This window comes from Electrona antarctica, assembly GCF_951216825.1.
Source record: "Electrona antarctica genome assembly, chromosome: 21".
NCBI lineage: Eukaryota > Metazoa > Chordata > Actinopteri > Myctophiformes > Myctophidae > Electrona > Electrona antarctica.
In genome coordinates this window covers 13,933,900-13,959,387 of record NC_136802.1, presented here as the reverse complement: position 1 = coordinate 13,959,387, position 25,488 = coordinate 13,933,900, and the positions used below count along the sequence as shown (strand labels likewise).

Sequence of the window (25,488 nt, the reverse complement as noted above, 5' to 3'; positions counted from 1 at the left end):
TTTTTGAATGACTGCAAAAGAACTGTCATGTTCTTTTGCATTTTCACTGTCACACAAAAATCAAGCCAGAGAGAAATATAGCAAAATCTCTGTCGTGGGTTCTGAGGCTGGGGTGGCCATGCACCACCACCACCAGCAGCCTCTTTAGCAGTGTACCCTTCCATATTTATTTTCCTGTGTCAACGGTGCGTTCCAACTCTGAGAGAGGGATTACACGCATGGCTTGGTCTACATCCTACAGGCCCTGCAAGGACTGGTGCTGCCACCCACCCACAGGCCCTTGGGGCTCAGGGACTACCAGCATGGCCCGGGTGTGCGGCTCCAAATGATCCGGGACCAGGCGCCATGCAGTACCACCCTAAGTGCCGACCCCCAAAACGCCCCATATGTAACTCATGGGGAACCCATCGACGCCTCTCTCGGGCCTGGATAACAAACACACACACACATGCACACACACACACGCACACGCGCACGCACGCATGCACACACCTCTTTTCAAATGTTCCTCTACTCATCTGGGCTGTGACAACACCTTATAATACACTGTTCATCACTGTACGCTTAATAAATAGCCTACAATTTCATTTTAGTCTAATTCATCTAACACACACACACACACACACTCCTGGAATTCATTTTATCAAATGTTCACTTAAATGTTTTAATGCTGGTAAATGAGGCTCAGATTGGGCTAATACCTTGGGAAATTTGGAGTCATACAGTATGTCAAAAAACTAGCTAGAATATCCAACCGAAAATCCTGGCTGGGGCTCTTGTCACGTTATGCCTATAAATCTTTATGGGCTACTGGCATTTCTTCTAGCCTCAAGAAAGAAACTTTGAATTCATTTTCAAGTGCTCAATCAAAAGATGACAGACCGACGGTCCATATGGGAACCACGCTGTTCATGTGGAAGATCCATGATCTTTTTCCTCCGCATTTTAATCCTAGCCCCAGTGTATTTCTCCAAACGCATTAAAGGTTGTTTACTGGAACAGATGTCCAAGTATTAATTACTTAGTCCGTCCAGCATATGGGCTAACAATCAAAGTCTTGTGAGATGATTATGTGACCGAAGTGCACACCTCCAACCTCAGACCTTCAAGTGCTTAATTAACATTAATGGCAGGTAGTTATCAAAATACTTCACAATGGCATGTACTGCGGGTGTAAGGTGACTGTCTTTTGGCATCCTGTAAGTAATATTCTGTGACAAATGTCTTCATTCTCTCAAGTCGGTCTAATACCCCTGTGGTCCTTCCTACTTAATCTTGATGTTTCCTCTCCCATCCTCGGCTCTATTCGCAGAGGGTTTTGTTCTGAGGGGACGATCTCTAAGCTCTTAATTGCAGACAGTGTGAGTGTGTGTGTGTGCATGCTTTTCCCAATCCCAACACCCTTTGTTCCCCGTGTGGAGGGAGAGACAAAGGTTCTTTTCTGCTGCCTGCGTTGACTCTCAGAGGTAGTGCGGAGATTGAGGAAAAGATTAAGTTAACATTTCTCATGACCTCCGAGGCCTGGGGTTACAGGGGGAGCCAGATCAGTGCTGACAATAGGTAACCTGGCAGAGGTGAATATATGTTTTTGAGTGTTTGTACCGTATGTGTTGGTAATCCAGCATATACCAGCAGGGAGGGGGAGGGGGGGGTGCGTGCGTGCGTGCGTGCGTGCGTGCGTGCGTGTGATAAGGCTTTCCAATGTAAAAGTAGTTTAATTGAGAGAAAATCACCTCCAAGTACAAGGATAATTTACTACTGTTCAGAATTTTAAATTTCATAGTTAATGTTCCAACCTTCCTTTCACAAGTCTGCACAAAAGACTATTCAGAATATTTTCTTCAGTTTAAAGACTCTATTAGCAAGCTGTAGTCTAAAGTGCAGACAGTCTCTCAAAACAATAATCAAGTGCTAATGTAATTCTGCACGGATCCCACTCCAAAAACCTATCCCACTGAGATTGAATGACTCATAAAGCAACAGAACAGGCTGCTACATTTAACTGTTGTTGTTCATTTGTCTCCCATAGCAGAAGCTCCATTTTGGCTAATTAGTCTTGACAGTAACTTGTCCCAATGGTGTTGATTAGACCTAATTAATGACTGCAGGCAAGATGGAGCTTTTGTGCCCAGAAGGAGCCATATTCCATATATCCCAGGGTAGTTGAAACCATCCCTTTTGTCACACAAGCTCAATTTTCTCCTCTTTTGTTTTTAGTCTTGTTTTATTGTCGTCATGTGGATGTTTTGTGTAATGCCAACTCTTTTCGCGAGTTTTTGTTAACATTATACCACGGATGTTGTTGAGATAACATTATTGTTGCATAATTATGAGCTCCGTAATATGTCATCCAGACCAAGGTCTATTGTTTTTATGTGGGGTGGTGTGTCCTGTTCCTGAACCTGAAGGCAGGTTAAGGACATTAACCACATGACTCCTATAGCATCACTGTTCTGGGCATGTCATAATGGACAACCATTCAGAAAAAATAGCATATCTAAGCTCATAACGTGTCACAACGCGTTTATGAGGGGGCAAAATACAGACCCCTTAGGGACACTGGTCAAGGAAGTAGGTTTAAGTGGTTGACCTCCAACTCGTGGTATAGGAGGCAACACACAGGTGTGAGTAGAGCTAAATGATATAGTACAGACAAGTTTAACCAGTGGCCAATCTTCAAAAATATGACACTGATTTACAACGGCACTATGGCACATTAGGAGTCCACAGACGAAATTAAAGCCTGGGTATCGAGGCTAGGAGTCCACCAATACTAGTGGTGCTCAATTGTTTTATTTGCAAGGACCACATCACTCTGAGAGTGTGCAGAATACGAGTCCATTTGGTTCCATTTGTACACTCAGAGTTACAGTCCTGTTATGGTCATTAATCTCTTTGTGTTTATAGTAATATTATTGTCCGCTCATATTATATCGGTGACAAAAATGAAATTTTGACCCAAAAAAATATTTTTTTACAAGAATGTCGACCACAAGCCAATTCCTGTTGACCCCTGGCACTGCTGCACATACAGTACATATCAGTTTACTAACCTTCAACATACAGATTATGGTATATTTGACCATGCAGCTGATCCTAATTAATAGATGACCAATAGTTTCAGGTATTTTGGTGTTAATGACAGACTTCCTCTCCACTCCACATAAATGAACATTTCTGTTCTTTGTATAATGAAAGAAATATTTAGATTTCATTTTTGTTCATTGATCTTAATCCATTTTAAAGGCCGTTTAAAAAAAAATGCCTCTACATGTAGGTACAGAATTTAGTATCACCTGGATAGTTCATTCTATTATAATGTAAACTGCATGCTGACAAAATTATTTTATGCCAATGTCCAATAATAATTGAACACAGCTAAATCAAATTATAATTCCAACAAGGGTAGCCTCCCTTTAACCTTGTCCATTGCACAACCCTTAATTGCATCCTACAAGAGAAATATTTTCACTACTAATCAACGGTTACCTACACAGTACCAGATCACGTCTAGCTCAGTCCTGCACACTGGAGAGTTCAATGTGATTACATCTGAGGTGAATTTCTCAGAGGCAAACACCATGCTAAGCTATGCATGTTGCAGGCCAGCAGATCGCATGGAGAATCTGATTAACAGTGTGAAAAAACTTCCCTTATCTGAGATGACTTGAAACCTCCATACAAAGAAAGAGAAGGGAGAGATGTATGATTAAGAGGGGGCAACGTATTTATCACGTAGTATTTGTCTGCCAACAAGTCCAAGCATAATGCATTTAAATCTACAGATTATCTCATGTCACATACAGTTTTGAAGGTTGGGTACAGCATGTCGATAAAAGACACAAACTGGGATTTTACCTGACTGAACATTTTTGATTAACAAAATAAACACACACAATGTGCAAATTCTTAGATCTCTATTCAACCTTAAATGTTTTTTTAAAGAGATTATATTATAGTCTATAGTCTATACCAACTATACTGCAGACATCATTTCAACCGTACTTTCTCCTGGACCCCTGAGCAATGGGGTGGTCCCTGTTTTAGAAACATCACTTTATACCTATGCTGGTACTGCCATAACCCGGAGCAGGCTATATTGTAGTTTCACTACTCCCTCCCTATTATTGCATATCGTATATCTCCTATAACACGTCATACGGTGTGTTATGAATGCGAGGTGGGTTGAGGCTTGGGGCACCGTGGAGCTATATGGGGGCTCCCGGCGAACATGGCAGGGGCCTTGGTGATGTCTCAGAATCCCTGATGTTTATCAGGGGGGATACGCTGGAGTCTGATCATGGATACATCTGCTCCCATCACCACCTGCTCGCTGAAATCCAAATAATTACCCGGGCGCTGATGTGGGTGGTGGGTGCTTATCTGTATCTAATCACAATGAGACATAATGGAATCACTGCTGGTGGTGGCATTGCTCATTTTTTCCAGGTAGGCCCAACCAAGTATGGGAGATTCATTAAGATGATGAGGAAATTGAATAAAGCAAAGGCGAGTGAAACCGACAAAATGTTGATTCGGTTACAGTATTTATAGTGCCATGCATGGCATCAGATCACAATTATCATACTACTGGGGAGAGTAGAAATCTTAGATTTTTTATGTGTTCATTTCACTGTTTCCTTTCTCCTAAACTCCTTTCTGTCAGAGAAATCCAGCCATTTCCAACAATGGGAGGATATCCATCATTCAACGCAACAGTACGAGCCTGCCACAACAAGTCCACTAGTCATTGGTGTCAAAGACTAAATAAACAAGTGATTGATGTGGACAAATTGGCTTCCTTTGTCTGAGAAAGTTGAGATACATCATCGCACACAGGAGACCTGTTTGACAGAGCAGGCGTAGTGGTGAAATGGGCTGTGATTGTGAATGTTTCAGTCTCAGGGAAGTAGCAACTGGCAAACACTTATTTCAGAGACGCTATGTAGTGGATAGTAGAAGAGCTCATGAAAGGAATGTTTTAGGTTGTAAATGTGTTTATTGGACACACTAGTAGTCGCACAAATGAACCAATATAGTGACTTGATCTGAATCCAGCCCATAACCTTTGGAGGTTGTGTGGTTCTTACTTTGACAGATTGACAGAAGGTTGGGCTGGCGCTTGCAGATGTTGTGTGCCTGGGTATCTTTATGCCTGTTTAAATCCTGCTCCTCCCACGGCTCTTAATGCTCAGCATGACAGGCATACAACCAGGCAGGACTCCCCAGGTTCTCAGCTATTTCAGCCCTTTCTAAAACACAGGGGAAACATTTTGGGGATTATGCGTTTGTTTTTCAGAGTCAGTCACCTAGAAAATGGAGCACCTCAATGGATGCTCAAACCAGTATATTGGTTCTTGGGTATAGAGGGAGCCCAGGCCAAAGAGTACACTCAGGTGGAAGGAATATAGACATGCTGGGAGCTGAGCAAGGGAATTAAAACTCAACCACGGAGAAAATATGTGGGGGAACCTTTCTCACATTTCCATGTCCACTCACAATGGCTGTCACATTTGGGGATGAGGGATCGCTGCCTGTGTGTGTAGGAGTGAACTAGCAAATGAAGGGAGGGATTAGCCTGTTATTCTTCTCGTGGCATGGCCACATGTTTTCACCACAATTTAAGAAATACAATTTACTGGACATTTCCCCGCATGCAGAATTCAGACAAACTGCTAAATGTGACTAATAAGGCTTCTAAAATGAAGAAAAGCAATGGAGATACATTCAGGATGGACATTAAAGAAATGTACTATCATTCTTTTTTCTTTTTTTTTTGCCATAGGCCTATGTTAATTTTTAAACATAAATTTCCCTGCCTCCTCAAATGTGACAACTCAATTTGAGAGTTTGTGTTTTGGAACACAAACACTTTTTTGATCATTTATACGCTCAGAAAATTATACAAAACAAAAACAAAATGCTTTTGCAAAAATGCTGTTGCATTTGGGTTATTTATAAGCAATGTAGGGGAGGACTCAGGACTAACATATTTGGACAACACTATATGTATTTTTAGTTGAGGAAAGCTTTTTTATATATTTCACACACGTTATAATGACATTATGCTCAGATCTAGTCTAATCCAGGATTGAATTGTTTTACTGTTCTTATCACATCCTTCTGCTTAATCCCCCATACGCCACTTAAATTGGGGAATGTTCTGCATTCTGTCTCCTGCTGTACACCTCGCTGCAGTCCGTTCAATAAACATGCATGTGCATATCAAAATCTGATTGTGCGGTGCAATTTACCAATGGAATTTCACAATGAGATCATGAACTTGGCATATTGGAATTCTGCAGTTGGGTGTCCCTCCTTTTCCGTTTGCAATGATGTTCCTTATGGGAGGTAGGGTTGTTTGGAAATAAAAACATGAAGTTGTTGAAAAAACGTTTTTGGAAGTGTTCTAAATATTTAGCTATTTTTTTTTATTTACTCACAACTTGAGTTATACTGTAGACTCAGAGTGAATCAGAGTGAATAAAGTTTATAAACTTGAATCCTTCACTGGAATGAGAAACCTTAATTGCAATGAATGATTGAATGCAATCATACAGGTAATTGACAAAGCTCAATCAGTGATTTCAATACATTAGTTGATTAACCGTATCTCTTTAGAAATATATTTAATAAAATTCATGTTTACAAATGCTTTTCTGTTTTTTTTATTTTTTATTTTGAAATAGGAATTAAGATAAGTGAAAATCCAATAGTAGAGGATGACTTCAAGAGCTGCAAATATTTGCCTTCAGATTAAGGGGGAAAAAACAAGGTATCATTGGGTGGACCGCACAGCTAAACTGTAACACTTACCAACGTACGCATTACCTGAACCCTCACCTGCACTTTACACAGTAGGGGCCTTCCAACAAATTGGTGTTGCTTCACGTAAAATAACACTTTGATGTTTTTTCCTCACGTTGTGTTCTGCTTTTGTTGCAAGTGAACAGCCCATCTTTTAGTGTGCTGGCAGGGAAGCACAGCTTTGGAAGCCTTTGAAATCACCAATTCATCTCATTTACTTGTTTCGGGGAAGTGTCTCGCTGTTTGGGAGTGCATGTGTGTGTGTTGTCCTGTTGTAAGGGGCAATCTCAGCTTGATTCCCTCATTGACGGGTTAAAGCACCCTGCCTGCCAATAACAACAGGGACTATATAGGTTGTCCTTAATAAGACATTGGGCATTGATTCAACAAAAGCGACTAGACTCTCATGCTGGCAACACAAGCGAAACACAGCTGGGGTAAAAACAATTCTCCCTTCAGGAGACAGACATTCCTTTAGGGATTTTTGTACCCCCTGCCTACCTGAGAGGATCAAACTGATGTTTCAAGAGAAAAAGAGACAAATTTGCTAAGTTTCAGAATGAACACTAAATCCTGTCAAACAGCAGGAAAATGTACATTAGGTCAAAGGGGTATTTACTACAATTGTGCCCAATAACATTAGACATGGCAACTGTGAGCTTATTATGAGTCAGCATTATACGAGTCATTTTTATTTAATTGATTCATTGGTTTCATGTACTGTATAAGCTGTGATTCTGTTGTCTGTCTTATCAAGGTTATTTAAAAGATAGTAAAGGTTGATTCTGTACACATTTGTAATTCGAAGCATCTGTTGCCAGAACCTTACAGTACCCAAAATGAAGAAATAACTATTTATTCAATCTTGGTCTGGGAGCTCTGATTATTATGGCATACAGAAACAATAGAATACTAACATTATTACCAGTAAGACGCCCTGACGTCGCGTGCACTCATCCGCCTGGGTGGCGGCAGACTGCTGGGCGAGTGCTGGCGCTTTGGCATGGGGGGGTCAGATCAACATATGGAATGAATTATATACTGGCCATATATGGAGTGTGTCTTGAGTGTACAGGGTTTGATGAGGTCAGATCAAATGTCAGAACAGGTCAGCTCCATATATGGAGATCTAAGGGTGAAAGCCCAAATAACTTTGGGGCAGGCCCGTCTAGAGTTTGACAGGTATCAGTCAAAAGGGAGACATCGAAGAAGGACTGGTGGGGAGGTATCAACATATGTCATAACAGGTCAGCTCCATATATGGAGATCTAAGGGTTTGAGGTTTGAGGTCAGATGTAGAGTTGCTGGCCGGCTCCATATATGCAGATCTAGGTGATGATCCAGTCTCCATATATGGCTATCCAGGGTTTGATGAGGTCAGTGTCGTGATCTTCATATATGGAGACAGCCATATATGGAACGTGTCACGAGGTGTGCTGGACTGACGGCCATATATGGTAGTGTGACGTGTCACAAGGCGTGATGTCACAAGGCGTGATGTCACGATTCACGAGGCGTGATGGAATGAGAACCATATATAATTATGGAGGCATGACCTGACTGACGGACGGGTTTTGCAAGTTTTCATAGTAATCTGCGGCCTACTGTATATGGTCGCTATTGTTATTGTTAGTGTTATTATTATTATTATTATTATTATTATATCAAATATAAAAAATCATAATTCTTTTTCATTCTGGATGAATCTCAGCCTCCCCTCAGGTGTTCACAGATAGTTACTTAAAACGCAATGAATTGCACGTCATTTGCACCAAAGCTGGTGATTAAAACAAACACATGTTAAAAAAAGAAAGGGCATCTGTGAGGTTAATCACTCGTGAAAGAGTTTATTATTATAGAACAAGGCAGGGTCTGTCAAGAATCGCACAATAGAAACACAACGGAGGCTCTTCAAGGCTCAACGAGCCACTCCAATTGTACATGGGGGACATCAGAGGACTTAAAGCTCCCCTTTGTTTCCTTTCCTTGTATACCTTGTTCCTGGGTCCGTCCCCCTCGTTCTCACCAGCAGGTTTTCTTGTCCCCTCATTAAGCGCTGATCCCAAAATTAGAAACCCCCTCCGATATCCCACCTGACCCTGGGGTGACCCAGGAACAGGTGACACTTGGCCAATGATGTTTTGTTGATGCCCAAAGCTATGTACTGTAACTTTTGATTTTTGCCAAGATCTGTTAATGGTACAGAGTACAGTATGTTAATGCAATATAACTTATACAATTGGGGTGGGTGTATTTGGTCTCCCTGCTCTTCTGTTGAGACATTTAGCCAGCAAGGGCGAAATCCAATAGACCCGACCGCCGCGTCTGTCGGTAGTCCGACGGTCTGTCCGTGTCGGTAAGTCCGACGATCGGTCGTTAGTAGGACCTTCAGCGAGGTTGACACGACTGGTTGCCAGTGGAAGGTCACAATTGTATTTTTCCCCAGAGCAAGCATACAGGCGCTATTAGCTCTGTGGTTAAACTTTCAGCACTTGCGCAGGGAACCAGTGTTTGAATCTGCCTGGGGTACAACAGACAAAGGGTAGCTTTCATCCACTATGTACAACAAATCTGGATTTACTAAAGCCATAGAAAATGGCTTGTAATCTAACTCGGAAGAACATTCTCTTAAAAAAGCAAGGGAGTGCTTTTTTGCAAAGAGAAGGTTTTTCCTAATCGTTTTCTTACTGCTCTTATATCCGACCTGTCACCACTTAGAATGTTGTTGGTTTACTCTTACTCTGACCTTGCAGAATACTTTATTGATTCTGAAGGAATTTATTGTTCCGTCAAATGTTTGCAGAACAGCAAACAACAGTGACGCCAGTCCAGCCTCTTAGTATCGTGAACCTTTTAAACCAACTGAGATGGTTCAGAAAGGGAGTCAAGATCAAGCTTAAATAAGCATGTAACCTGTTTGTCATTAACACAAAGGCTACTTGAGCTACTTGCCGGAGGCTAGCTTGTAAGGAAACACTCTCGGCTTTAATCCTGCCTTCAAGACACTGCTGAACTGTGACAACCTCAACACACGCTTCTTTTCCATCATTTCCTCTCCCATTAACCAATATAGTGCTCTGGTTGATTTTCAGCCTTGAACATAACCAGGCAGGTTCTTGGTATAAAGGTATAAATGTGCAACAGATGCCTTTAAAAAAAAACACATTTTAATCCACTTCTTTTTCCCGGTGTGAGGGCCCTCTAGTATTCTATATTTGCTATATTGCTACAAAACCTGTGGCTATTATGGACATAAAACAAGAAGTTGAATGTTAGATTTAGGTCTGTTAATGATGTGCTGCGCATGTTCAAATCCTGTATACATGACATTACTATGTAATGTTTTTTTTTACATTTTGGGCCAATAGCCAATTTAACATTGAGGTTAGTTCCCACAATGTTTAGGTGCCCAGTCTTCCTGAGTCTTCACTTCCTGACTCTCTCGTCCTGTGTCCTGCTGTCTCTCTACACTATATCTGACTATAAGAAAAGCCTGAAAAAATAATTTAAATAATCCCAAAAGTAAAAAATAGATGGATTGATTTCACAGATGTCATGTTCCAAAGGGCTCAACGATCTCTATTATTATCTAGATTTGTGGATTTTGTAAACAGTATAACTTCAAACAATGTGAAGTAGTCTCTTTCTCTCTAAAGCATCATGAAGTGGTCCCCAGCTGTCAAAGAAAGTCCACCGATAAGAAATGTTTGCAATTCAGTCTTCTTGATCAGATAAATTCACTAAAGCCTGGGAACTTAAGGTTGCAGTTTTTGAAATCTAACACCCGCATAGATGTTGGGACTTCAGTTGCACAATTATACAACATCAAAACTGATAAAAGATCGACCTTGTTTATCTTGGGGTGTTCATAGAAAAAGAACGTTCAGATCTTCAAAAAGTTCCCCCAAAAGATTCATGGCTCCCTTATTTTTCCTTGCTTTGTTCACACCTGTGGTCAATGCTTTATTTTGTGTTATTCCATTATCTGAGTTGGATCTGCATGCAACCAGCATTTTGCAGTCCATAGTTCTGAATAGACTGCAGTGTGGACTGTTATCTGTACCTCTTGTCTCTGTAAACCTGACTGAGTATGGTTCCCTATCTGCTTTGAACCATGTCCAGGTGTCAGCCTCTGTAGATGATGTTGGATGTTTGGTTCCAACAGAACCAATATCTAGGGAAACAAATCTGACTTCAATTGCACAACTTCAACTGAAGTCCTGCCATAAAGCGCCAAGAGTGCACACATTTTGTCCATCACAGCTTTAAATTTAAATCTGTTTGTTAAAGAGCTGGAAAAATGGGGAGACCCCCATGTACAAACATCAATGAATACTATCAGAATATAGTGCTCCAACCTTTTAACATTTTCTTTTGGTTTTGACCTATTTTAGTTATCTAAACATTTATAGAGTTTGGCATGCTGGTTTATATAATGTTTCCCTGTTCACAGAATTACCAAATGATTGTTTCGTCAAAGCCAGCCAAGTGGAACTCCTCAGACTCATGGGCACCTCCACTGACTTAACTATCAAAACATCTGATGAAGCAAGGATAAATATGACTACAGTGCACACTGCACAGAGGGAACACCTACCTAAAGGTGAAAATAACTGTGTCCTTTTACTTCCAACTGTAACAGATTTGTCACGGCTCAGTGGCTGCCGCTGTGAGAAATTGACAGTTATGGTACGCAATGTGCAGACCTGCTTGATGACTTTCCTGGAATGATACGGGTAAAAACGAATGAAACATGGGGAGATGAGATGCTGCAGGCGACCAGGTCTTTTAAGGCTAACAAACTTTGTCTATGAAGAATTCAGATCGTTTCTAAATTTGGAAGTCACTAATTTCATCGGTCTAATTTCTCACACACACACACACACACACACACACACACACACACACACACACACACACACACACACACACACACACACACACACACACACACACACACACACACACACACACACACACACACACACACACACACACACACACACACACACACACACACACACACACACACACTCTCTCTCTCTCTCTCTCTCTCTCTTAGACAGTGTTTAGTTTCCTCTAATCTCTGTAGCAGCTCATGTCTGATTTGTTTGCAGATAGAGCTCACTATCAGAGACAATGTTTAACAATTTCTAACCTGTTATTGTCTGTAACTGTAGGTTTGCTGTATTTTCCCATAACACACACAGAGATGTGCAACACTGATGTCTCTTGCTCTTCTCCAAGCACATCTGATAGCACCTTTACCTTTCCTCTCCGTCACCTCCCCCCCATTCCAAGTTTTCATGGCTGTCTGTTCTTTGAAGCACTTTAAACCTGGCGTCCCATCATTTGCGGTAATAATAAAACATTTAAACCATAGGGCAGGGGTGGGCAACTTTGACGATGGAGAGGGCCACTATATTTCAACACTCACTCCCTAGGGCCATATATTACTGTCGTAGCAAAAATAGCCGATCTACAAGCTCAAAACGCTGCGACGCGTTTTGAGCTTGTAGATCGGCTATTTTTGCTATATTCCAAATTAAATCTTGAATTAATCTTTGATATTTTTGAATTGGAATCCTGAAAATTAACATTTTTATGTAATTTCAAATGACTTTAATTATACTTGTGTTGAGCATTGAGCTATACTAATTTAGACTGAAGTAATTAAAAGCGGGCCATGTTTGCATGTTGTGGAATTATAACAGTTGAAACCAATGTTATATCAGTATTCTGACATTAACCTGAGGGCCGCATTAAGTGAAGGTGGGGGCCGCATGTGGCCCCCGGGCCGCCAGTTGCCCACCCCTGCCATAGGGCAACCTGATAGTCAGGTTGTTAGCATGCATGTCACATGACCCTTGGTAGAGGAGGCTGAACAAACAGCACATCTATATACAGTACCTATAGGCTGGGTGATGGATCAAAATAAAGACACAAATCAAGAAATGAAAAAAAGTCCGCACACCATTTTATGCTCCCAAATATATCTTTACTGAAGTGGTAACGTTCCGGGTCGCAGCCCTTCCTCAGACCTTCCAAATGGCACATCACACCTCAGTGAATTCCCATACTCTCGGGAGCCTATCTCCATCTTCTGTGAGGCATGCTTGAAGTACAAGTACTTTCCCCTGCAGCCATGATGTACAAGTACCTGAACATTGCTAGTATGCCGCAGGGAGCTTACCCCTACTCCAAACCTTGATGCTGAGTGGCAAGCAGGGAGGCATCAGATCCCATTATTATAGTCTTTGGTATGACCCGAGGGAATGAACCTCAACTTCACAATCTCAGGGTGTACAAGACTGAAGGTAAGTCTTCACCATCAATCAGTCTTCTTCACTTCTACCACTGAAATGTGGTAGCTGGAAAGGTACTAACACAATAGGCTAACATGTTCCAGTTTCCCCCGTGCTTTAAAATGTATAAACCTGTGTCTGAATAGCATATTATATTCTGTGCACAGAGGACCATCCTCTTATATTATCTCCAGTCACTTCCAGGAATGCTTCAAGGCATTTGAAGACCATCCTAGCTTGAGGAAATCTCTTAAGCAAATAGAAACTGAACGGCCCATTGAAATGATGCTAAATCCTTTCACAAAGGTAGCAGTAAACAATCCTTTGGAGGTCTTCTCATGCCTTTCCATCTATGGGAAAGGTGAAGCGAGAGAGTCTTATGGTTCATTCGGGCCAAGTGGGAACTGGGACATTTCCTGCTAACCTGCTTATTAGCGGTTGACCTAAAAACGTTTTTGTCCCAAGGAGTTGCGACTGGTGTGGTTTGGGCTTTAGGGGTTTGCACAGGGAGACTTCAACATGTCTTCTGGGCAGCCGTCAACATTTACAGTATACATATTTTGTGGGCTTCTGATGACCAGACGATCACTCTACTAAACTACGGACGTCCATAAAACACCATGGTGCTTCTTCTGTTCGTGACATCACAGCATTACATCTCTGAGTTCTGTGGAATCCCTGAGTTTCCAACCAGGAATTGCACATTGCAGAGATGTTCATGTGGATTTCAAGTCTGAAACATCCCATGTTACGTGAAATAAATAAATCAGTAATCAATTTGAATAAAATTGCTTTGTCGCTGAACATTTGAACTCCAAAAGAAAACACACTATAGCAGTCAATCACGTTTGAAGAAGCAGCATATATAAGACATCTCCATGTATACCTGGCTGTCACCTGTGACATGTGCACACAAACCTTTGTGGATACTGAACGCAGGGAGAGATTTTAAAGTGCTTGTTCATATATACAAAGTGCTAAAAGAGGATACTTACCACACATTCCGCCTGTCAATGGGACGTCCATTTCCTAGTTAATGCCTCCTTTAGTGCTCCGTCAAGTGACACATTTTATGATTAAAACATACTTAGAAACCTGACCCTTGAAATCCCTCACAGGGGTTTTTGCTCATCTGCCACTAAGTTATGCATCGTTAAGCTGTAAACCTTTCCTTGTTGTAAGTGTATCGTTAAACAAAGAGACTTCTTTGACAAGGGGACAAATAGAGAGTCTGGCCACAGGAGTGCAGAATGAGAGATGCTTGGGCTCCTGCCGAACCTGTTTCAACAGTGAAGTTTGCATTCACTGGCACCTAAACAGAACATTTCAAAGATACTAGTGTTCTCTATCCCTGCACAGACACAGGGACAAAATTAGAAAGTAAATTAGCACACACGCATGTACACGTGCACACACACACACGGTCACACGTGCAAACGAACACACACAGCACGCACGCACGCACGCACGCACATGCACACACTCGCACTCACACTCGCACACACACACATGCTCACTCAAACACAGTCCTCAACAGCAGCAAACTTTACTGGCTTTGGCCATTGTTCACTTGCACCGAGGCATTGCCAAGCTAAGTAAGGGGCCCTGATGGATACCTACCATGCTCAGACCACCAGTAAAGGTGTGAGAGGAGGAGAAAAAGACAGAGATAGTGAATGGAGAAATACTGAATAGGGGAGAGAGGAAGATGACAAGAGATAACAGGCCAGGGAAGTAGAGAGAGGCATAGAATTGGAACAAAATCTATTGTCCCACACATTCAAATGCACAGGTGTGTGGATGAGTGGCAATATGGATGCGTGAAATACCATGTCCATGCTTCTCTTCCTCTCGTAGTACAATCAATTCCGATTCCAAACATGGTACCACCTGAACCCAAATGTACCGTTCATTATCAAACCCGTATCCAGTAAATGTGCCTCTTAAACTCTACTTTGTTTACTGGGCTGGGGTCACCCCTAGGGTCTATACTTGGCCCCCTCCTTTTATCCTTCTACAATCTCTTCACCTAAAAAATACCCCATCTGAAAGCTTACATACTGTATATGTTTTCAATGCGTTCACCTGTTTTTGTCTATTGCCCAGAAGGATGCTAGGATTCATGTGCGTTCATCATTAAGTTATTCTATAATAATAATAACAATAATAATAATAATAATAATGTTGTGCTAACTTTTCGGGGACATTTCAGACATTATGTCTCACTACCAAACTCACTTCCAAGCCAATTAACAGCCTTAAACTGTCCGGAGAGTGCCAATAGATTTCGAAAGATTTCTGTGAACAGGCGATTTAAAACATTGTAAATTCTAAAATAGAGACATCCACTCAAATAACACCCATCAACTTTTAGTCTGCAACAGTCACACGTGCATGGAACAGTGGCATGTGCACAGACCTAATAGCACTTTCAACCTGGTGTCCCTAACTAGACTAAACTGGTGCGATCATTTTAAACCATTTTCCAAATGTGACATACATTTTCAGAAGCGACAATCACAGATCTACAAGCTCACAATGCACTGCAATGTGACACGTTGTGAGCTTGTAGATCTATTATTTCCACTGTGTGACTCCATATGATGAAGTATAAATAAGTAGTACAATAGTACAATGACTGGGAAACTCTCACATGTATAGCATGTGTCAAAGTGTTAACACTTTTAATCACACATCCAGTTACTGCAAGGACCCGGTGAGCATCTTGGTGTCCATTATATCTGTCAGTAGGCTGAAGTGTATGCTATGTGTGTGGCACTTGAATGACAAGGGTGTGCAGTGTGCACATGAAGCAACCGACAGGTAAGCAAACAGCCAAAGGCCAGGACCCTTGACGTGTTGAAAGAGAAGGTAATTTGTGGTAACTCGAGTGTTGCTCCAGAACAATATGGAAGTCTTTGAAAAGCATGTATTGCTGGGAGCACTGAAATATTACCGTGTCATTGTCATATCGTGACAATTTCGCCACGTTTTCTGGAAGAAGAAGAAGAAGTAGTGATGATCTTGTAATTGAAGTTTATCTGGATAACAGTCTCACCTAAATTCCCAAATGAAAATGACAACTCCAATCTCACGATTTTGTGAGACTATGTCAATGATGTCACCTCCTCGACCTCGCTGGCATCTACAACTTCCACTCCAAAAGTCGGGGACATATAATCAGGTTTTGTGAGATCTGGGAGTAGATTAGTGGTCACCTCGTTTCAGATAAGGAGCTCTACTGATAGCTTTGGTCCTGAGAGACACACTGCCATGCCATATCTCAGATATCTGGCATAGGCAATTATGTCCCTTTTCTGGCCATATCTACTCCATCTACTGAACCAATCTCCTCAGTCTCCTCAATATTTTGGATCGATGGGGACAAAGGTACAGCATTAGTTGAAACAGTCATGTACAGTACAGGCTTATGTAGAACATAAGACTATTAAAGCCTTCTTTAATTTTTCCACGTCTTGCACCTATGCTGTTGCAATGGACTAAAACAATATTTACATAATTGATGAAGATCTACTACTGACTGAAAACCTTTTCTTTAATGAAGATGGTTGCAGGACGTTTTCATCATTAGCAATTCTTCTATAATTCATGTTTGTGTTGTATGCTATGTGAGAAATTGTATGTTGAATATCCTGTACAATAGTATCAAAACAGAGATTTCCTCGCATTTCTTTGTGTTTTTCCATAATCTCATGAATGAATTGAGAATTGTGATTTTTTCCAACACCCAGTACAGTGACAGATGCATATATTGCCTAATTGGGTAAACCCATATAATTAAGCACGGGTCTTTTAATGAATCTTTTAACAACATCTCCCTCTAACCAATGTTCTATCCAGAGCAGAATTCCACTTCGCAATGGATGAAAGTGAGAAATGTGATAAATCTGGGCACATCTGCATCCATGCAACACTACTACATATCTCCTTCATTTCTCAGGGAATGCTGCCAACGTTAAAGGTTGCATCTCACATTATCTTCATATCAGAGCCGTACTTTGGTTCTCTACGATGCATCTATATACACCGCCTCCTACAGAGGCCCAATCCTCCTGTACATCTTTCTGCAAATAGCGGATCTGCTCTTTCTCAAGGGTTACAAAGCCCCTCTGTACCGGTGATTATCTCCATGTTTTTGTTATGACAAATGGCTAGTACCCATCTGCCTATAGATTGTGTGTGAGTGAGAGAGTGTCTTTTACGTGTGTGTACTGTGCATGTTTATGTTAGTACTGTAAATCCATGCATGCATATGCATGTGTGTAAAAGCACACAAGTGAATTTATTCTATGCATACTAATGTGTATTTGTATGTGCGTCCGTGCGTGTGTGCGCGTGTGTGCGTGCGTGCGTGTGTGCGTGCATGTATACCTACTGTAGAGATGCCCACAGTATCTGGTAGGTATGTTGCTGATAAGATTGGTGGCTGATGGAGTGGGAAGTCATGCAAGGAAGAGATGCAGATGGAGGGAGTGTGATAGAGGGATGGAGGGAGCAAAGGTATGAGTTTGCCAAATTGACCTATAATACTGAGGAAGACAATAATTATCTACACTGGAACCCCCTGGAAGCTTCATATTCTGGGGGGGATCATTAACCAAAGGTAGCCGATTTACAAGCTCAAAATGCATTGCAACGCTTTGTGATAGATCAGCTGTTTTTGGCAAGAAGATGTGGTGTAGATGGGGAAAGAAGTAGGCCTCTACTGTAGGAGGTTTAAGTGGTTAAGAATCAAGTACTGTATCAAGAGGAATCAAGTGGTACAAGCAGTAAAATACAAAAAGTAAAATGTTCCACAAGACTGTGCTGACACAACAATATACAATTTAATAAGATGAAATAATAATACCTGGTGTAATGAAGTAAAACATATAAATAAATACATATATGTAAGATTTAAAAAAAGTTAAAGGTATAGGTATAGGTAGAATGGCAGGTATGATAAACCTCTTATTGCAGGTAAGGTATATCTTTCGGTTCAGTTTCACTTTTATAGAAGTAGTAGTTTTGAGCACTAGCATTGATGCATTTCAACAATACATAAATACAGTTTCAACATTGAGGTATTCAAATATCAATCGGTTTATCCTAATAGTTTTTTTTAAGATATAAAACACAACCCCTTTGAATCATCAAGTGTTAACAGAGAAGCACCAGTCTAAGCAAATGTAATACGTATTAGTTAAACTCTTCAAAGGTTTTCAACATGCGTTTCTAGTTTGTAGCAACATATAATCATTACTGATGTCTGCTAATATTCAAAAACAAAATAAAAAAACATGTGTCTTTTAAAACGTCATCATGTGGTAGTGTGGTATCACCCATTAATTAATAATGGGTGTGGTATCACCCATTATTGTGAATCACACCACCATGAGCATATATAAGAAATGTTCTCTTCCTCACTCAGCAGTCTTTCCATGGAGATAGATAACGTATCTCAGGGGATCAGTCACAGGGGGGTTACTGTAGCCTACTGCCGTCATACATTATTCATACATCGTCTGGTAGAATCAGCACCATAAGAGTAGTGCATGGTTGATTATGAAAGACTATCATCATTATTAACCACCACTTAAACCCTATTTGTCCAGCGTCCCCCATGGAGGGCTCTATACTTTCACTGTTTTCTCCCCCTGTTACACCAACTCTGCCGAAAACAGTTAGCTACACATGCTCAATGTGTTTGTTCGTAGATGTGATATTGTCATGTTTGCCAAAGAATAGGAATGCTACAGGTACAGGATAAGTGGGCACCTTGGACATGTGAGCCAGTTGCACCACCTCACACTAAGTTCAAACTTAGCCTATAGGCCTAGTTATAACTTAAATGACTTAAGTCAAGACTTATGCATTACTAAAAGCCATTTGAGCTATAACTAGGCTAAGTTTGAAAGTAGTGAGAGGTGGTGCAACTGGCTCCCTGGGCACCTCAATATGAAATTGGCAAATTTTCTTTGCCCACTGCCTACTGTGTTTTTGCGTGCTGGGCAGGTTGTGTTATTGTTGTTCTGTGTTGTTGTTTCTCTGTGAATGTTGTGTGTCCGCTGTCCGTGTATATAGTTTTAAGGTAGTAGGAAAGCCTACAACCTTAAAACTATATAATCGTGTCCTGGGCCGTGGCTCAGTGGTCCAGGCACCCTGGCTGGTAATCAAGTCTGGCAGTGTGCCGCGGGTTACCCCCCAATCTCTCTCCCCCATTTCCTGTCAGCCTACATGTCTATCCCTCTATAAAACATATAAAATAAAGGCGAAAGCTACAAAAAAACATTTGCCCAACTGAACTGCGCACTTGTTAACTTCTCAATTGTAATAATATTTTTTCTAATATTTTCTTTTTTAACATTTTGGACAAATTAGCCAATTTTACATCGAGGTGCCCAAGGTGTCTAATCATGCTGTTACCATGCTAGGGTTCAAGTTTAATTTGATTTGATTTACAATCCATGGGTCTGATTTTCCATTATCTACACTACACTTACACTTGCACTATAGAGTTACCAAACAGACATGAGCAGCATGCTTGTATGATCCTGCACACATGCAAAGAAAACATTTTCATTGACATAACTATTAATTGATATTAATTGACATTAATAATTGCTGCAGCTTGTCTGTATGTTAAAATTCCAATATGGCTCTGTGCACGTGTGTAAGGGCTAACATTGTTTTAGCAATGTGTTTCATTATTAATTTTCTTATTTCCATCGGACAGCTGTGTAAAAACGGTTGTGTCATGCACTTGTGTATAACTAGAACCCGTTTGATAATGTGACAAGATATGGTTACTTATCTGTTGATGCCAGTTGGTGTCTGTTAACAGATGGGTTCTTTGTCAGGGTAATTTGTTCAACAGAATAACCAGGTAGATAATTACCTGTTTCTTTGTCGCCCTTAAGGGCCATTATTGTGTCTTTAAGTAAGGCTATTCATTGCTCAACAGGGCAACCATGGGGATGCTTATTGTATGCAGATTACCTGAGGCAACAAGCCTATGACTTTACCTTTCAGAAATAGTTGTAGTTCAGTTTCTTGGGCTCAAATGTTGCCTAATTACACAGTTGGAGTATAGGGATGGTGATGGAAACATATGTCAGCCTATCTATGCAACTGCATTAAGTGACCAAAACAAATCTGTTGCAATGTTATCAAATACAATGATATGACTGACTGACAGACACAACTATTGTAAATAATAATACAATAATAATAATCGCGAGATTCAGTCAGCCATAGGCCAGAAACAGCACAATGCTATATAACAAGCATGTTGGCCAAGTAAATTATTGTATAGCATACAGGCTACTGCATGGTATACAGCCTGTGGGCTACAGTTAACTACTATTCTCCCATGGCACAAAATCAACATGATAAGCCTTCAGGGAATTAAGAGGTTGGAGCGGAAAGGGGTGTGACTGTAGTGTAGTATTTCACGTCAAGCCACCTGGAGAGCACACTCTTAAGTGCACGAGTTCACGGCTCCCTGCGTCAGTTGAGCATTAGAGCCTATAAAGAAAGCTGACTAAAACTATAGGCTACTAGCCTACACTTGAATATTTGCACTGGACAGACCGGAGATCTCGTATTCCTCCCCAAGAGCGATGATGGACAGCCGTATCAGACCGCTCGGCTTGGTAGGACACCCCTCATCTATCACCGTGGGGGGCTTGCAGGTGCCACACTCTCTCCTCCGACCTCCACCACTCTTTCTGCGGGCTGTCTCATCGTGTAACCCCGGTCTAGAGAGGGGCTACCCCCGCACCCCGAAGTGCGCCAGGTGCAGGAACCACGGCGTGGTCTCCGCGCTGAAAGGCCACAAACGATTTTGTCGCTGGCGAGACTGCGTGTGCGCAAAGTGCACACTGATCGCGGAGAGGCAACGGGTGATGGCCGCGCAGGTTGCGCTGCGCAGGCAACAGGCGCAGGAGGAGAGCGAGGCCAGAGACCTCCAGTTCATGTACACCGCAGGTCCCTCCGCGTCCGGAGGGGAGACCGCGCTGTCTGTGGCATCTCCGAGCGGCATGGCGGCAGTTACGAGCAATGGCACAAGACGTTTTGATGATTTTGCAGCAGAAAACAGAATAAAGGACGGTGAGTTTGTGAGATGGCGAATATCACACATATTATTTGCATTGGTGTAGCATAAACGAAACTAATTTGTATTGGCGTATATATAGCTAATTGGCCTATATTATTTAATTTTGGCCTATAGGCCTACTGTATACAAACAAATGTAGTCTGACTGTACCACAGAAAGGGCCTACCAGTGGTTCCCAAACTTTTTAGCTCGAGACCCAAAAGAGAAATTAGACTTTTGCCCTGAACCCAAACTATAGGAAAAATAGCAAATCTATAAAGCTTTCACAATTTCACTAAACTTAAACATTTGTTTTGGAATTTCTTTTTTTTGTAACATTTTTATTCAGGAAATTCATTGTTTTCAATTCATGAAAAGAAATGCATTTTTTAACAATGATTTGTATTTATTTATGTATTGTTTTGAATTAATAGTAAAACCAAAATGTACGAAACAAAAAGTAAAGGGACATTTACTTGTGTCCCAATGGGAAACAGTGGGCTATAGCTATACAAGATACACATGGAGCTTATGACAAATGAACTCAGATAACATGTTAACAAAGACTTATTTTCTTTCTCATTTATTATTTCAGATGATAAATTGAGCAGATACAACTTTTATAACGGATTCATGGGTCGAACTCTTTTTGCACCTGCACACGCTTCAACAACACTGTCCTCTCCAAATGGCAAGAACGAGACGTCTCCAAGCCAAGAGAAAATCCACGCGACCTTCGACAATGACAGTGGCAGTCAATCCCCAAACTTTGATCAGCGGTCTGACCAAACGGAGAGCCCCAGCAGGTCAGTGTCCTCTTCTGATCTGGAGTCGGGGAGCGAGTCGGAGAGACCCAAGGAGTTTCCAAACCTGGAGGCCTCTGCTCCGAAAGACCGGGACACCACCGATGTTATGGCCAAGATATTCCCCCACCAGAAACGAGACGTCCTGGAGTCGGTGGTCAACACGTGCAAAGGTGATATCGTGAAAGCCATCGAACTTGTCCTTAGCTCCAAAGAAAACAAAATGGACTCGGAGAGTCTGCAGGCACTCTCCTTGTCTGCGCACTCGAACGCGCTTAGGCCAACTTTGGGCTTGCCTGGCGCACTCGGCACTGCAGGGAACAAGTCGGCCTTCTCCCCTCTCCATGCGCCACCGCTGCCAGCCGGAGGGGACAGCCTTTACGGACTCAACCCCCGCTTTGGCATCAATTCTCTGCGTCTGGCCTATTCTTCAGCAGGCAGCATAACCGGGTTCATGTCACCGTATATGACATCCGGACTGATGCCAGCGTTTCCAATGCGCCCGCCGTTGGATTACTCGTTCCCGGGCATGATGCGAGACCTTTCTTACCTCCAGCAGAAGGATACGGGTCTATACACTCGTCTTAACCTGCATGAAAAATAACTATTTTATTATCAAGTAGCCATATTAAATTAGACATAGGCCTTAAGAGTGCCTCCAACATGTTTTAAGTGTATTACGAGGTAACAGATTTTAGCCATTGAGATCTTTTTATACGTGTTCCAGTAGAGCAGAGATGCAGAGATGCAATAGTTTTTGAAAATGTACATTTGTAAAAAAAAAAAAAAAAAAAAAAAAGAAAAAAAAAATGTTTATTGTTAATAAAGCTATCAAAAAGTGTTCTTGTTCAATCTTCATTTCACATCATTCTATTTGTCGAAAAGGAAAGAAGCATGAAAAGAAGCAACATAACAAAACAGAAGAACTTCTTGTCTAGTCTGTTTAGCTTCTGTACAAAGTGTGAAATTCAGAAGCATTCCTGAGTCCTGACCATCAAAAGAAAACCAAATTCAAATAGCCTTCAATGCATTATGCATGTGACTGGAAAATGAAATGAAATCCGGTAGGCCTAATTATAAGTAAGACACAAAAGAGGATGAAGCATATATATATAACTGAAACAAGTGTGATTGGGTTTTTGAATCTGAGCTGATTGATAATCCATCCTTTAGGTTAGATATCATCTATTTGCAAAGTTGATGTATTGACTTCCACAACTGCTTCAGTCTTTCATCAGCAAGTGAAACGTTTTGCTCATTTGTGCAAAATACATACTCTCCATGGTTACATGGTTTGTATTCACATAACTGCAGACCATCAATTAACTGTCTGTGATGCTTTTCCTAACCGTTTCATGTTGTCTAAGACCAAATAGAGCATAAGTTAATAGACTGTCTAGCATGGAATCATATTGATTGATTGATTGATTGGAAACTATATTAACAGTTTGCAGAGAAAGAAAGCGCAGGAAAGTACAGTTCAATACAAGGACTGCTGAGGATTTAAAGCCCAAGAAAGCCTATGGTTTGTTTCCATTGGGGTCCTTCATATTCAATTCTTCAGAAAAAAACTCAGAGTAGAATCAGTTTAGACTAAAGGTTTAAAACAGTGGGTGAAATGGTGAGGATCATTTTCTGCAGGTCGGTCATAATCTGTTTTATTCCCCTTGTGTCCTTCATATCAGTAAAGAATACCAGATATACAAACAAACAAGTAACAATGCGCACATTTGTTAATTTTTTATACCTTGCTTATACCACCATGCTGAGCCAGTGTAATCTAGTTAATTAATTGTGTGTTAATAGGAGAACTGCACACTGCATAAAATGGTTGTTTTTCTTTGAATAACCGTTTAGGTTTTTGTTCTTTTTCCCCCCCGATTGGTTTTCGCTTGCTTTTTAATTGGTAACTATTTTTGGGGTGAAATGCCATTATTTGGGGAGAATTGGGCATGGGGGAAATGGGCACATTCCTTGTTTTTAGAACCCACCTCTAATGATTCACATTCATCCATTTCTAACTATGAGGTGAACTATGAACTATGAGGTGCATTGTTAGCATGACAGTGTACACAACAGTGACATTTACAGCAGATGCGTGTTTGCCCTAATAGAGCATAGCAGTGGGCATGGTTTTCCATCCATTCATTTTTCCCCATAGAGATTTACAAAAATATTTATATCAATTATTCTAAGCCTAGAATCCAGCCATCCAGGATGCTGGTGAATCATGACCATAAAAACTTTGATCCTGTGAAGAAAGAAAAATGAAAACCGCGAAACAAATGGGTATCTATTAAAAGTAGTATATCATATAATGAATTATTCAAACATTTTCTTCTTCACAGAATCAAAGATTTTATGGTCGTGATTCAGCAGCAATGTCCAGCATCTTGGATGGATTGATTCTTGGCTTAAAAATATTCATATCAATGTTTTTATAAATCTCTGTGGGAAAATTGAATGGCTGATTTTTCCAAAACCACGCACACTGCTATGCTCTATGCCTGGTCTCCAAAACAAGATGCTATGTCAAGAATAGGCAGGCAGGCAGGCAGGCAGGCTGGCAGGCAGGCAGGCAGGCAGGCAGGCAGGCAGGCAGGCTGCAGGCAGGCAGGCAGGCAGGCAGGCAGGCAGGCAGGCAGGCAGGCAGGCAGGCTGGCAGGCTGGCTGGCAGGCTGGCAGGCAGGCAGGCAGGCATGCAGGCGGGGCGTTACCATGTCTATGCTCGGACGTAGAATAGATATATGCTGGTCGCGTATGGCTTATACCCAATGATGACATATCTATAAAGTAAGCTCCATTTGCAAAGTAGGCTATAAAATCGCATGATCAAAACCAATTTTTCATGCAAACTGCTACTCAACATACAGTAACTATACAGTAGGCTATTATGTCAACTAAACCCACACCTTGGTTTGCTTGTTACATTCCAGATATGGCTTGGATGTGTGATTTATTGTGTCTTTATTTAATTTGAACTACTGTGGTTCCATCCTGTGTTATAGAATTGAGGACCTATGCTACACAACATGAAATGTAAGCCTACCATATCACGCATCATTATGAAGATCCTGTGTGTGTTCTACAGCCCAATGTTCAATTATGAAGTTTAGACCCTGCTTTAAATAAAACCGTTTTTAAATAGAACTGTGGGAACGTGGCACAAGTGTTATACATCAACATATGGCATATAGAACATTGTTGAGTTTTTAACCATAGATAACTTTAACTTAATTTGAAGTTATTTATGTGGCAGTGGCACCACAAAGCATTTTTTAATGATGAAATTGTAAATGATTGCAATCCAATTTAAATGAGATTTGCGTTTAGTTACTGTATATTTAGTTGTATTATGGTTAAACATTGAGAGCTGCCTGCTGTGTTGTAACTTGTGGGGAAGCTGTGGAAAGCCTGATCCGGTCTAAAGCCTGCCTACTGTCTGTGTCCTTTTTCCGCACGCACGCACGCACGC

The 25,488-nt window shown here is 41.2% G+C and overlaps 1 protein-coding gene across 1 annotated transcript; it reads left to right on the top strand.

Moving 5' to 3' along the window:
• Positions 1 to 20,614: 20,614 nt before the first annotated feature.
• On the top strand, positions 20,615 to 22,802 carry LOC306914450 (doublesex- and mab-3-related transcription factor A1-like). Its single transcript, XM_079491473.1, has 2 exons — positions 20,615 to 21,224; positions 21,806 to 22,802. The coding sequence occupies exons 1-2, from the start codon at positions 20,735 to 20,737 to the stop codon at positions 22,615 to 22,617; spliced, it is 1,302 nt and encodes a 433-aa protein (XP_079347599.1). The 5' UTR covers positions 20,615 to 20,734; the 3' UTR covers positions 22,618 to 22,802.
• Positions 22,803 to 25,488: the final 2,686 nt, after the last annotated feature.